This window comes from Sminthopsis crassicaudata, chromosome 5 (assembly GCF_048593235.1).
Source record: "Sminthopsis crassicaudata isolate SCR6 chromosome 5, ASM4859323v1, whole genome shotgun sequence".
NCBI lineage: Eukaryota > Metazoa > Chordata > Mammalia > Dasyuromorphia > Dasyuridae > Sminthopsis > Sminthopsis crassicaudata.
This window is the reverse complement of record NC_133621.1, coordinates 311,956,920-311,970,087: the sequence shown is the minus strand read 5'-3', so window position 1 is coordinate 311,970,087 and position 13,168 is coordinate 311,956,920. Positions and strand designations below refer to the sequence as shown.

The 13,168-nt window shown below is 41.5% G+C and overlaps 1 protein-coding gene and 1 pseudogene across 2 annotated transcripts in view; both read right to left on the bottom strand.

Annotated features, from left to right (window-relative positions):
- Positions 1-2,935: 2,935 nt before the first annotated feature.
- LOC141544025 (gasdermin-E pseudogene) lies at positions 2,936-4,582 on the bottom strand (annotated as a pseudogene).
- A 7,188-nt stretch (positions 4,583-11,770) lies between these two features.
- Positions 11,771-13,168, bottom strand: part of LOC141545110 (E3 ubiquitin-protein ligase Mdm2-like) — a 34,609-nt gene continuing 33,211 nt past the window's right edge. For both annotated transcript variants that reach the window (XM_074272079.1, XM_074272080.1), the window contains one exon: positions 11,771-12,337. In XM_074272079.1, the coding sequence (XP_074128180.1) occupies positions 11,771-12,337 (567 nt within the window). The remainder of the gene's footprint in view (positions 12,338-13,168) is intronic.

Here is a 13,168-nt window from a genome sequence, read left to right as displayed (position 1 = left end):
ACCGGAGGAGAGACATTCATTCCATCCCCCACCTCCGAGGTCACTGACCTCCCTTCTTTTCCCTCTGCCTCCAATATATCTCTTTCCCAGTCTGAAACACCTGTGTCGGCAAAGGCTGCCCTGCAACTCCTTCAGATGCTATGATCCACAGCTGTGGAGGCTCTCAGAGAGAATTATCTGTCCCCTAACAATTCCCTGATATTTGTTTGCGGTATTCCCATTGTCCATCAGAGAGAGATGGAAAAATAGGCCTCCAGGGAGGTGGGAGATGGAATGAATGTCTCATAGGAGGTGTCGATCTTGCAGAACTATGTTATGTCAAGTATGCTGCTCCAGACTTCTGGCTCATTATGTATAACTATGGCCTTAGCAATAAGTGTAAAACAACATTAAATTGAAGCTACTAGGAGGATGGGGGGGGGAAGAAAGAGTGCCTTGTAGTGGGTTTTGTTTTAAAAAGGACTTAGCAGAGACCTTGACCATGGGGACGTGAGTGTAATGTTCTGTTTCTTTAAACTGTGAAATTGTGAAAGGGGAAGAGGGAAGAGCTTTATAACAAACGAACAGTCAAACAAAACCAAATGGTGCCAAAATATAGGCCTTTTCCCACACTTTAAATCCATCACTATGATCCAGGACCCATGCTTAAGCATAGGTCTTCTGGAACCTGTTTTGGTAACTATACTAATCAGAGTTTTTCAGTCATTCAAAGTTGTCTTTGCTATACATTATTATGTTTATTGTTCTCCTGGTTGTTCACTCGGCATCAGTTCATAACACCCAGGATTATCAACTCTTTCATATTTCTTAAGGAACAATATCCCATAATATTTATAAACCACAATTCTTTCAGTCAATGGACATACCCTTAGATGCTAGTTCTTTTCTTTTCTGTTTTAATCTTCACTCACAAGACAAGGCACTTATTTCACTTAGGACTTATTGCTTCTCTGGGAGATCTCTTGGGGAGCTTCTGGGGAGGCAGCCTTGGCTTTAAGTTCTGTGTTGTGTCCCTCAAAGTCTTGAATCTTTTCCTGTCAGAATCTCTCCAGCCAGCTTCAGTCTCTAGCTCTCTCTGAATACAAAGTCTCTAGTCAGCATGAAGGTAAAATCTCAAATCCTCTTCTTCCTGAATCCCGGCTCTGAATCTCCTCCAGCTTCCCTGAAGTTCTCCTGGGAAGTCTTGTCCTTGCCCCATTCAGACTGCCTCCTTCCAGACTGCCTCCTAGATTCAATGTTGGCTCCTTTTATCCTCCCAGAGAATGGGCTTGTGGGTACTCCCATGGGCTCGTGGGAACTTATTACAGACTAATGAGCAAGCTTCTTTTAAAGGTGTAAACTCTTTTAAAAGTTTGAACTAAAGGTGTGAGCTAGAGAATTAAGTACCATGCTAAATTAGACAACCCAGTTAGCACCCAGTAATCCTAACAGGTGAGATACAGGGTTGGAGGTTTCTTGGGGCAGGAGGGGGAAATGCCAGGCAAGAATTTGAGGGCTCCTACATAATGATGGATCAAAGAGGAGCCAGAAGGGGCAGACACTCAGATCTTGCTAATTTAAGGCCCTTTTCACACTTTTCCCCTGGTACCCTCAGCTTTATTCTGAAACAGATCTGATGATTACATCATTGTGTCAATCTTGTAGAACTATGTTAAGTAGGAAGTACATGTACTGAACTAGAGAACTCACAGCTAAACTAGATAACCACCGTCTTCTCAGTTCCTCTGAGTTAACATGTTGTTTCAATTAAGCTTCTCCAGAGGTCTGCCTCATTACACTTATATATATATACTATATACAAAGTAGAGCTAACTATAAATAACTCTGGTGAGTTTGCTAAACTTCTTTATGCTTCTAGGCGGCCATTTAATGTAACAACCTGTTATGTTCTTTAAGGGAGTCTTCCCGATTCTTTTCCTGGGTAACTGTATTGCTTTTTCAGCACTATTTCATACTTCCCCCTACTGGTTCTTTTTTTTTCTCTCTTCATTTTCTCTATAGCCTCTTCTTCTAAATAAGGATACCTTTTGTCAAAGAGAATGGCCTTTGTGAACTTGGGACATGTTTCTTTCTAACTAGGAAGGGCCACCCTGACCTCCTCATAGTCTTTGTGTAATCCACTTTTCACCTTTACTCTTCTGTATTTGTTCACCTGTGAACAACTGAGGAAGTTATTGTCCTTTTACACTTTTTGAGATTGCCATGGGTTGCTGAATCTTTTTCTCTAGGGATAACTTCTTTTTCCATAGGGTCCGTTTCCAGTAAAGGAAGGAAGTCCTGATGGACGGCTCATCTTTGACTGATTCCTTTCCTCACCCCCAAGGGAAGACATTGCAGATCTCTTTCCTTCACAAGCCTCCCACAGCCCCCCAACATGAGAGGAGGTTAACGTATTCCAAATCTTCTCTTAAGGAGAAAGCCCAGCTACCTCCTCATTATTCACTGGCTCTCTTCCTTTGGGACTTTTCTGACTAGGCTCTCCACAAATCCCTTCCCAGCCGCACCTCTTTCCATATTTCTTGGGTCTCTAGATTTTTTTTTTTTTTTGGTAAATTAAACATCTGGATTGCAAGGGAAAGGAAGGCGGTAAACTGGACCTTGGCTCACAGGGGCTCGGACAGCAGCGGAGGAAGCCAGGACCCGGCTGGCAGTGGCTGGACAAGGGGCCGCAGGAGGCCTCTGCCCATTCCACGCTCCTTGTCGGTGTCCAGTCACTTCAACTTAAAAGGCAGAGGTGTCTTCCTGCTCCCTTGGAAGGAGGCAGGATGGCTTGGTAGCCTCCCCACGGTCAGTCTGTCACACAAACAGACAAGGTCTCTCTCCCTGGTGGAGGCTGCAGAGAAGAGCACCTCGGCCCCTCTGTCCAAGTCCAGGACCCCAAGGAGTACGTGGCCGTTGCTGAGTGATCCCCAGCCCCAGCCCCCATTCTGCAGTACGTGAGTCTAATATTACAAATGTTAGGAGGAAACGCGATCAAATTAAAAGGAAGCCCTAGCTTTCGGGAGGGAGGGTTAGGGGGTGTCTCCTCATTTTCTTTTCCTTTTTTTTTTTCCTGAGGCTGGGGTGAAGTGACTTGCCCAGGGTCACACAGCTAGGAAGTGTTAAGTGTCTGAGGCCACATTTGAACTCGGGTCCTCCTGAATTCAGGGCCGGTGCTCTATACACTGCGCCACCTGGCGGCCGCTCTTCATTTTCACTTGTCTCGTGAGCAGCTTTTTGGATCTCCGGAAGGTGGAGCTCGCAGGACGCCCGGCCTTTAGCAGCACTTCGGCCTTTACCCGGTCCCCTCACTCAGCTTTTCCCTTTAAAACCCAGAGGCCATTGAGGGTTATGTAAAGGACGAGGGGGAGCTACCGAGGCCGCTTCACGAGGACGACTTCCACGCTCGACTCCCCTCGTTCCAGGCTGGACGAGGCAAACAGCTTCTGCACGATCCCGAAGCTCTCTGCGCCCCTGAGCAGGCCCGGATCCCCGAGCTCGGAAACGCCGTCCGCGGACGCCACAGGAGGCAAGCGACGTGAGGTCAGCCGGAGCTGGCAGCAAACGCCCATCAGAGCCGCTGTGTCGTCCGGCACCTCTGCCAGGCGCTGCCGAGGAAGCGGACGGTGGCCAGCAGCTCCTGATGGCCCTGCGCGTCCCGCCACAGCCGCGAATCCTCCTGCACCCGGAGGCCGGCCGGCCCCAGGAAGGCGGCGAGCCGCTGCTGCTGGAGACGGCTCAGCCCGCCAGGGCCGTCAGCTGCGGGCGTCCGCCAGCCAGGATGTCACTGAGCGGGTTTTAAGGCGCTTAATGGGCCCTCAGCAGGCGTCAGAAGTCCGGTGCACGGTGTCTGGCGGAAGAGGAGCCCTCCAAAATCCCAGCATCCAGGCGATCCCGGCCATCTGGGCTCCCTCGTTCAAAGCCGCCTTGTTTCTCATGCGGGAAACAGAATTGGAACTGCCCATCTTCCTGGACGTAGAGCTCCAGGGCCCTGAAGGCGATGGGGGTGGCTGTGGGGCTGTCAAGGACCGCGATGGAATCTCGCATCCCTTTCCCATCTTGGCTCACAGAAACCTCGTGGGCCTGAGCCCCACCGCGCCGCCGCCCTTCTCCTCTACGTGGACGTGCTCGGAGATCACACACTTCCGAGTGGGCACAGGGCCTCGTTCTTCCGCTCCAGGACCTGCGGCAGCCCGGGCCTCTGCACACTTAGCTTCCTCTCCGCCGCCTCCCGATGAGCTGCTGCAGCTCCACCTCCAACTTCGGCAGCGTCCCAAAGGAGAACCGCCTCCGCCAAGCCCGAGCCTCCGGCGTTCAAGGGGAGCTTCCCCAGCGCCGTCTCCGCGGTGCCCTGCACGACATCGTCAAACTTGCCTTCACAAGTCACAAAGTCCGACTGGACCAACTGGGGTCAGACACTGATCTTTGGTCAGGATGTCACTGATGGTGACAAAAACTGACACACGAGTCTCTGCCAGCACCCAGACTTCTTCTTCCCCACCAGCCCCAGAAGCTGCCGCGTGTCCGAGTCATTGGGGCTTGACACCAGGTCCCCGCCCGGGTCAGTGTGTCTCAGAAAATTCCTGGTGGCCTTGGCGAACATCCCACGGACTCGTGGGGCCAGGTGAGCCGCTGCCGGCCGGAGGAGGAGGAGGAGGAGGAGGAGGAGGAGGAGGAGGAGGAGGAGGAGGAGGAGGAGGAGGAGGAGGAGGAGGAGGAGGAGGAGGAGCTCCCTCCGGGACCCCCGACGTCGCCCCGGTTCTCTTCCCACGCTCAGGCCCCTGGATTCCCAGCTACTCATGGGAGGAGGGCTGGAGCTCACACCCGGGCGGCGAGCCTCCCCTTTATGCACAGGCCCAAACGGGGCGTGATGGGCGGGCCCCGGCGGGGGCGGGGCGGGAAACTTTGCCCCCGCCCAGCAGCTGGAGTGGGCCGGGGAGCGCCTCTAGATTTCTTTTGATTGCTGTCAAGATGCAGGAATATTTAAATTCTGGCTGGGTAACTCTTCCCAAAGGAAAAAAAAAAAAGAATAGACAGGAAATAAAAGCATATAAAACTGAATGAGAGCCCAGAAGAAATGAAGCAAACAACAATTAACAGTCAAAATCTGCCCTTGCTGAAGGGAAATACACAGCAGACACTTAGAAAAGCAAAGGATGGGAGCCCCCAGGGAAGGACACTGGTTAAAAATAATGGACACTCTCATGAAGGAAATGGCCGGAGACAACTAGTCATTCCTGGAGAAGAAAATGAAAGTGCAATGGAAGGAATCCCCAGCTCACCCACAGTGTTCTAAAAACCAAACCCACGGCTGCAAAGTGCCATCTTCAACAATTCAATTCAGAAGCACAAAGTCCTACCAGCCTTGAGGAGAAAGACCTTCTCATACCCTGGAACTGACTGACTTTGGAATAATGCCAAACCAAGGAGATAAGGGCAAGGGACAGAGCAATGGCTTCCAGAGAGCCCTGGAGCTGAGATGGGACCCGGCCTGCAGATGCGAGCTCACAATAAGGGACAAAAGGGGGGCATTCTGTGGTAAAGAGGGGCCTGAGTTCCAGGAAGAAGACAGAGAAGTGGTCAGATAGGGAGGAAGAAAGCCAGGAGAGAGCCATGTTCTAAAAACTAAGAGAAGAGAGGACCCTGGAGGACAGAGAATCACCAGAAATGTCAAAGGCTGTAGAGCAATTAAGAGAATGGGGAGCTGGGGAGAAGAACCCCCTGGATTTCCACCAACAATGTATGCAGTTTCCCCCCATTCCCTGCAACATACATCATTATCCTACCCTGTCATCTTAGCCAATCTGAAAGATCTGGTATCTCAGAGTTGTCTTAATTTACCATTTCTCTGACCAATAGACATCCAGAGCATTTTTTTATATGATTAGAAATTATTTTTTAATTTTTTCTCTGAAAATTGTCTGTTCAAATCCTTTGACCATTTATCAATTGGAGAATGGCTTGCATTCTTTTAAGTTTGAGTCAGTTCCAAGAGAAAAGACTTCCATGGGCAGAATCACTTAAAAATCCAATAGCTCACATCCCAAGAATGATTTAATTTCTAATGACTTCCATGCAGAAACAGATTGGATTCTCACAGTAAATCTGGGACAACACAGAAAGAACCTTGTATTAAGTCCTCACTCTAGCTCCTTCTCTCTTCAGCTGTCATCTTCTGAAAATGTAAAGTCAGACCATGTTAGCCGAATATTCATTATACTTGAGAGTCTCCTTATTACCCTCAAAAATTAACTGTAACATTCTGTTTGGCTTCTAAGTCTCTTCATAATCTTCCTCTTTCCAGTTTTCTGACATTCTCCTCTTCACAAATAATTTGTGAGCTATTTACACGTACCCTCTAAACGTTCCTCACACAAAATACCCCAACACAACCCTATGCAATAGCCCCGGCTATATATCATGCCTGGAATTTCACCCTCCTCATCTCTATCTTCTGGTTTCCCTACTTCCCTTAGATCCTGGATAAAATCTAACTGTCCCGCTTATCCCCCTAATGCTAATGTTTCTTTCTTGTCTCTAATTTAAATGTTTTGTACATAGTTGTATATAACACCCTAATGTATCATATTTTTACACAATTGTCTGCCTGTTTTTCCCCCATTAGTTTGTGAGCTCCTTTCTTTGTATTTGTAATTAGCACAATACCTGGCATATAGTCTAGATACTTATTATCTTGGTGATTTGACTTTATGGCACACAGTAGGTACTTAACAAATGTTTATTAATTTATTAATTGATCTGTTCAAATACAGAATATTCAGAAAGTCTTCGTGTAGTTTGAAAGCTTAGAAGTTCACTAAAACTTTTAGGATAATCTATCTTATTCTTTATGGTATTATTTGGATTTGTACTATGTTGTCCCTAACAATTCTTGTTTTTTTGTCAAAGAAAATATTTTTACTGTAGAAGAATAAGGCTTCTGTGTCTTAAACATTTAAACAAATAATTAAAATCAAAAATGGGAAATGATCAAGGGAAATGTTTTTGTTTGATTGTTGCCTTTCTTTGCAGCACCAGAATTTAACACAGTGATTAGCACATATTAGGCTACTTAATAAATGTTTGTTGACCTGAATGTAATGTGTATATGTGTGTACATACATATGTACATGTGTGTACATATATGTATACACACACAAAGAGAAAATCATATTATTTCTACAGTTTTAGAACACTTCAATCTGATTCTAATTGGGATTGAGTAACCATACATCAAGTATCTTATTCAGAACACACTGAAATGATAATGGTGGAGAAGTGGTGGGAAATCTATATTCAGTTGTTGAAATTAATTGGAAGGAAAAAATATTTAAAAAAAGAAAAAATTATTGTTTATATGCAAGAACAAGTGAATTAGCAATATCCAAAGTTTGTTTTTTCCCCCACAACTGATGGTAATAGAAGTAGCTGATTGTCTGAGGAATGACTTAACCCTAATTTAATTTAATGACCCTCCATCCTTCCCTCCTCTCCTCACTCCTCCTCACTTTTCCTCACTTTGTGTATAAATACGTGCATACATATATGCATGAGATAAAGTACAATAGAAGGGAGATTATTAATGATGACAAATAATTACTAATATTTACATAGTACTTACTATATGCAAAGTATTATTTCTTGGTCTCAAAAGTAGGGATGTGGGGCAGCTAGGTGGCGCAGTAGATAGAGCACCAGCCTTGAATTCAGGAGGACCCTAGTTCAAATCTGGTCTCAGACACTTAACACTTCCTAGCTGTGTGACCCTGGGCAAATCACTTAACCCCAGCCTCAAAAAAAAAACAAAAAACAACAAAAAAAAACAAAACAGAAAAACCATTCACATCCATAATATCTACTTAGAATAACCACCAAAAATCAATCAATCACAACAATGTCACAAACTAGTACCCAAAATGATTTCAATACAACATATTGTTTATTTATTATTGTATTTGTTCTTCCTAAGTTATCAAGATAAAACTGAAAAGGCTAAAATTAACTCCTTTTAATAGCACTTTCTAATCCCTTTTACCACAGCTTTTCTTTTTTCAGTGTTCTTAATTAAGAGTACCTTCAGCCTCTCTATATACAGAAAGACATATTTTTATATCTTCCAAGAACTGTATCATATCAAGATGCTATTTATGTAAATAAATTTGCCTCACTTCTAATAAATTCATCTTTTTTCATGTTACAATACAGCATTGATAAAATATCCTTATAAAATTTAACTTTTTATATTGCTAGACATTCTAATGAGCATCAAGAAAAATGATGCAGAAAATATATAGAAAGGTACTGTGGTGCTAGGGTCCACAGGTCAGAGTCAGACATGACTGAAATGAATGAACAAAAACATGAATGATTTGACAAAGAGAAGGAGAATTCCACAAAGACAGGTGCAAAGTTAATAACTCAGCATATAGATGGTCCCTGACAGTATTTAATTCAACCATTATCTACATTTTGATAGGCTTGTCAGTTTTGCTGGGATAGTGAATCAAAATGGAGATGGATTTTAACTTCAGTGTCAGGGAATGGTAGAACCTCTCAATGGATACATCCAAAAGACCACTGAAAATATAACAGGACAGAATGAAAAGTCAAGCCTCTTCCTTCAGTAAGCACAGATCTTAAATTTCTTCTGTAACCAATCACAGAAAATCAGAGTTAGAAGGCATCCCAGAAATCCTATACTCTAACCCAGAGTTAAAGATGAAACGTTAAAGGAGCTTTTAAAGAAAGCAATGTTCATTGTTCCAAATTATGTATTTATATAAGAAAATGACCAATGTTGGAGAGGCTGTAAGGAACAGATACATTAATGTGCCATTATATAGAACTTTTTTCAGATCAGTCACAATGGAAATTATTTTGAAAATGAGTACCAAAGGTGATTAAATTATGCATCCTTTTTTGATCTAGCAATCTATAAACCAATATGTAGTGTTATTTATCAGTATATATGCAATATATACTGCTAAAATAAAGAACCCAAATGTTCAAAAGTATAACAATTCCTTTTTTATAAAATAACAAAACAGATAGTTTCTTTGTTGGCAAAGAAATGGGAACTAAGGGAATACTGACCAAATGGGGAATGACTGAACAAATTATGGTATATGAACATATAAGGGAATTGCCATTGTGCTATAAGAAATATAAGAAGGATAAGAGAAATGATTTCAAAGACACTTAGAAAGATTTCTATAATCTAATACAAAGTATTGAGAACCAAGGGGAAAAAAAACCTGTATTTTTGACGTTGTCAAAACAAGTCTTTCAGACTTGAACTTGAATGACCAAACATACTTGCAGAAGATTCATGATGAAACTGCAACCTAACTCCAGACAGAAAGGTGATAGACTCCGAGTGCAGCCTGAGTCCTATTTATTGGGCTAGGCCAGTGTAAGAATCAATTTTGCTTGACTATGCATATAAATTTCATTTTACTTTCCCCCTCCCCCAAGAGAGGAAAAGTAATTTAAAATTTTCAAAGCAGGCTTTAACTTCAAATCCGGTACAATTCCATTTCCCCACAATTCATTTTGTTTCTAGAGATGTGCTGAGATTTTAACAAAGGACTCAAAAACAAAAAAACCTGTGCCCATATTGTGTGTATATACATCTATACGAATCTATTTCACAGCTATTCATGGCAGTAATATTTTATGTTCTAAATAGCTTTGTGTCTTTGCTCTCTTTTTAGTCACCTTATATTCTAGTCCTGGTACAGAACTCCAGCATGCTATATCTACATTATCCTCCAGTAATAAAAAACTCACTACCACTCAAAGCAGTCAGGTCTGAATTTTAGATAATTCTGGCGGTCAAGACAATTTGCTTTATATTAAGTAGAACCTGCAGGGTTTTGTTTTGTTTTGTTTTTGCTGAGGCAATTGGACTTGCCCAGGTTCACACAGCCAGGAAGTGTTAAGTATCTGAGGCCACATTAGAATTCGGGTCCTCCTAACTTCAGGGCTGGGGCTCTATCCATTGAGCCACTAGCTGCCCCCAAATCTGCAATTCTTTTAAGTCATCCCCAGCCCTGCCCCAGTTGTACTCTATGGCCCTGTCCCACACATCAGGCTGGAGCACACATTCTAGGGAAATGATCTGCATCTTTAGCTCTCTGGGGTTCACTAACAGTCTTCCATTCAAACAGAAGAAACCAGCTCTAGTGTATTTTATTTTCTTTATTAACTTTCACAAACACATTTACAATGAACTTTCAATTAGCTACATGAATTTTTATGACAAGTTTCCGAATCTGAATTAGCTTTCCAGTCAGCAAATTAGCTTGTGGCTCAGAGAATTCACAGACTAAGCAACAATAATTATGAAAATAAATCTGCTCCCCAAAACAAAAATCATAATGTATTGACATGGCAGGTGCCCACATTCAATATGTGGATCAAAGCTCACCTTCAATGGCATGTGAAAGTAAAAATTCACATTAATTATCTGTTTTAAATAACCAAGACTGACACCCCCTAATATTAACACATTGAAATGAAACATATGGCAAATGGTTTAACAACATCATAAATCTAGTAAATTCTTAATTGGCAGTTGAAAGGGGGGGATTCTATAAAAATGTGCTTTTATGTGTGCAGCTTCCAATTTAAGTTTACATTAAAACTCAAAGATACCTACACTCAAGGCTATGTATCCAGACCAAAACAATATATTCATTCAGTCATATCTGAATTACTTTCAACTTGGTAGGAAAAAAAAAAAAAAACTAACTCCCAGACCAAAATAATATATTCAGTCATATCTGAATTACTTTCAACTTGGCAGAAAAAAACAAAAAAAAACAAAACACTTTCCAACTCAAAACCAAACTTTATGTGAGGTCCAGAGTATGCTAGTATTCAAGTCAAAAGGTCAATGCTAAATAGCACTGGAGGCCTTCAAAAGATCTGCCTACAGTGGTCCTTGTGGTGCAAAGCAATGTAAAAAGAATGAATTACAATGGGCTCCACAAAAGATTGTGTTTACATACACAATAGCAAAGGAGCTTGAGGTAGTAAAAAAAAAAAAACAGGTTTTTATCAGCAAATATTTTCTATATTTTTGGAACTCAGACCAGATAAAACTTCAAGGAATCAGAAATCTAAAGAGTATCTTATTTGCAACTCAAAAACACTCATTTTCATGAATCATCATTACCTTTCCCCAACAATATTAAACTTAAGTAATATTTATTAAATCATTTACACAAATTGTTCAAAAATCCTGACACTCCCAAACTTCGGAAGATACTATTTAACAAATAGAAATAGTCTTCAAACTAGTAATTCTTAATGACACACACAGTAAATGAGCTATAGTTTCCCCAAACCCAATATAAGTGTTTATGACTTACTCCCAAATTTATCTGACTTAGAAAATAAATCTTAAGAGTCGACTAAGGCACAAAGAGGTTGGATGAGTGATTCATCCTGGGTCAAATTAAGTTTCAGATGTCCAAGGTGTTATCTGAACCTAGACTATCCAGACTAGTATTCTATCCACTATACCCTGCTGTCTCTGTAAGACAAATGAATACTAATAAAAAGAATGCAAAAATGGAAAAACCTAGTAACCAAATTTTTTTTCAAGGAAAAGAATAAAAAAATTCTTTTCAAAAAGCAAAATACACTAGAGATAACTGAAATACTCATTTTCTCAGGCAAAAAGGTACAAAAATAACATCTTAAATAAATTTCACAGCCATGTGTGAACATTCTTAAGAGTGTTTCATGTACAGGATTCTACAGTTCCAGTTTCAGTACAACACATTTAGAGAAAATAAGTTAACACAACCACTTGAATTGGCTGCCTGCACACTGGACAAGGCTTATTTCTCTTTTTCAATGTCTTAGCACATGTAAAACATGCCATAAGATGTCCTGTCCTTCCATGGACAATGCAACCATTTTTAGGTCGGCTCTGACAGATGACACAGGGCTCTACCGTGCTAGGGGGAAGAAAATATCCCATATTTTTTTCTTTGTCTTGTGCTTCTTTTCTCTCAAATTCTGCAGCATCTTCCTGACTACTACACATGATACTTTTAGATGTTGATGGCTGGGAATTATCCTCACTCTCTTGGGAGTCTGATATCTGTACTATCTTTTCATCACTTTCCTCAACAAATGAATTTTGAGAGTCATTGATTTTATTGTTCTTACAATCTGGAACATCAAAGCCCTCTTTTCCCCCTTGTGCAGGATTTTCTAGTGTGCCTTTATCCAAAACTTCACCCTTCTCCTCAGGAGTCCAATTTTCTCCTGAAGTCCAACATCTGTGGCAATGTGGTGGAAGTGGAGGATTTATTTTGTCACAGGAAGGACACTTCCAATAATCCTGCAATGAAATAAGAAGTAGAATCAGTCTCAATAGTTCTTAAACTATGAATAACAATGCTAGTTATAACAATGTACTCTGTCTCTTTATTAAGAAATGTTTGTTTTGCCATAGAAAAAAAAGATTTTGCACCCTCACTTTTTGTTGTTGCTCGTTTTGTTTTTGTTTTCTGACTCATTTTCTTTCCTTTTTGATCTCATTTTTCTTGTGCAGCAAGAGCATTGTGCAAATACGTTAGCACATATTGGATTTGACAAATATTTTGACATGTTTAACATGGATTGGATTGCTTGCCACCTGGGGGAAGGGTGGGGAAAGAAAGGGAAAGTCTGAGAAGGGAAGCTATGCAGAGGTCTATGTTGAGAGATTATCCATGCATATGTTTTGAGGGTAAAAAGTTAAAAAAAAAAAAAAAAGATTTTGTAGATTATTTTGCAATATCTCAAATTCTACCTTACCTTTAACTCTTAGCAACTACCTTCTGAAACTGAAATTGTGATTATCTAGTTTCACCTTCGCGCACTATAGTGAGACATTCTAAATTGTTAATTGTAAATCTTCTTTTCATAGGAATTCATCTCTATTTCTGGCAGGATCTCCTAATATCCATCAGCTACCATGTCTATCTTTATTGTGCAGTATTCAGAAGAATCTCTTAGCAGCCATTTCCTCCTTCTTCCCTCTGCCTTTTTTGGCAAAACAGAGATTAAAACAATTTATAGGAAACCGGTCAAATTCTATTCATAGATAGTTTCTCACCTTACAAATGGTTTGTATTGTTACAACAAGGAATACATTAAAAAAGAATCAATGTTCTTATAGAAATACTGC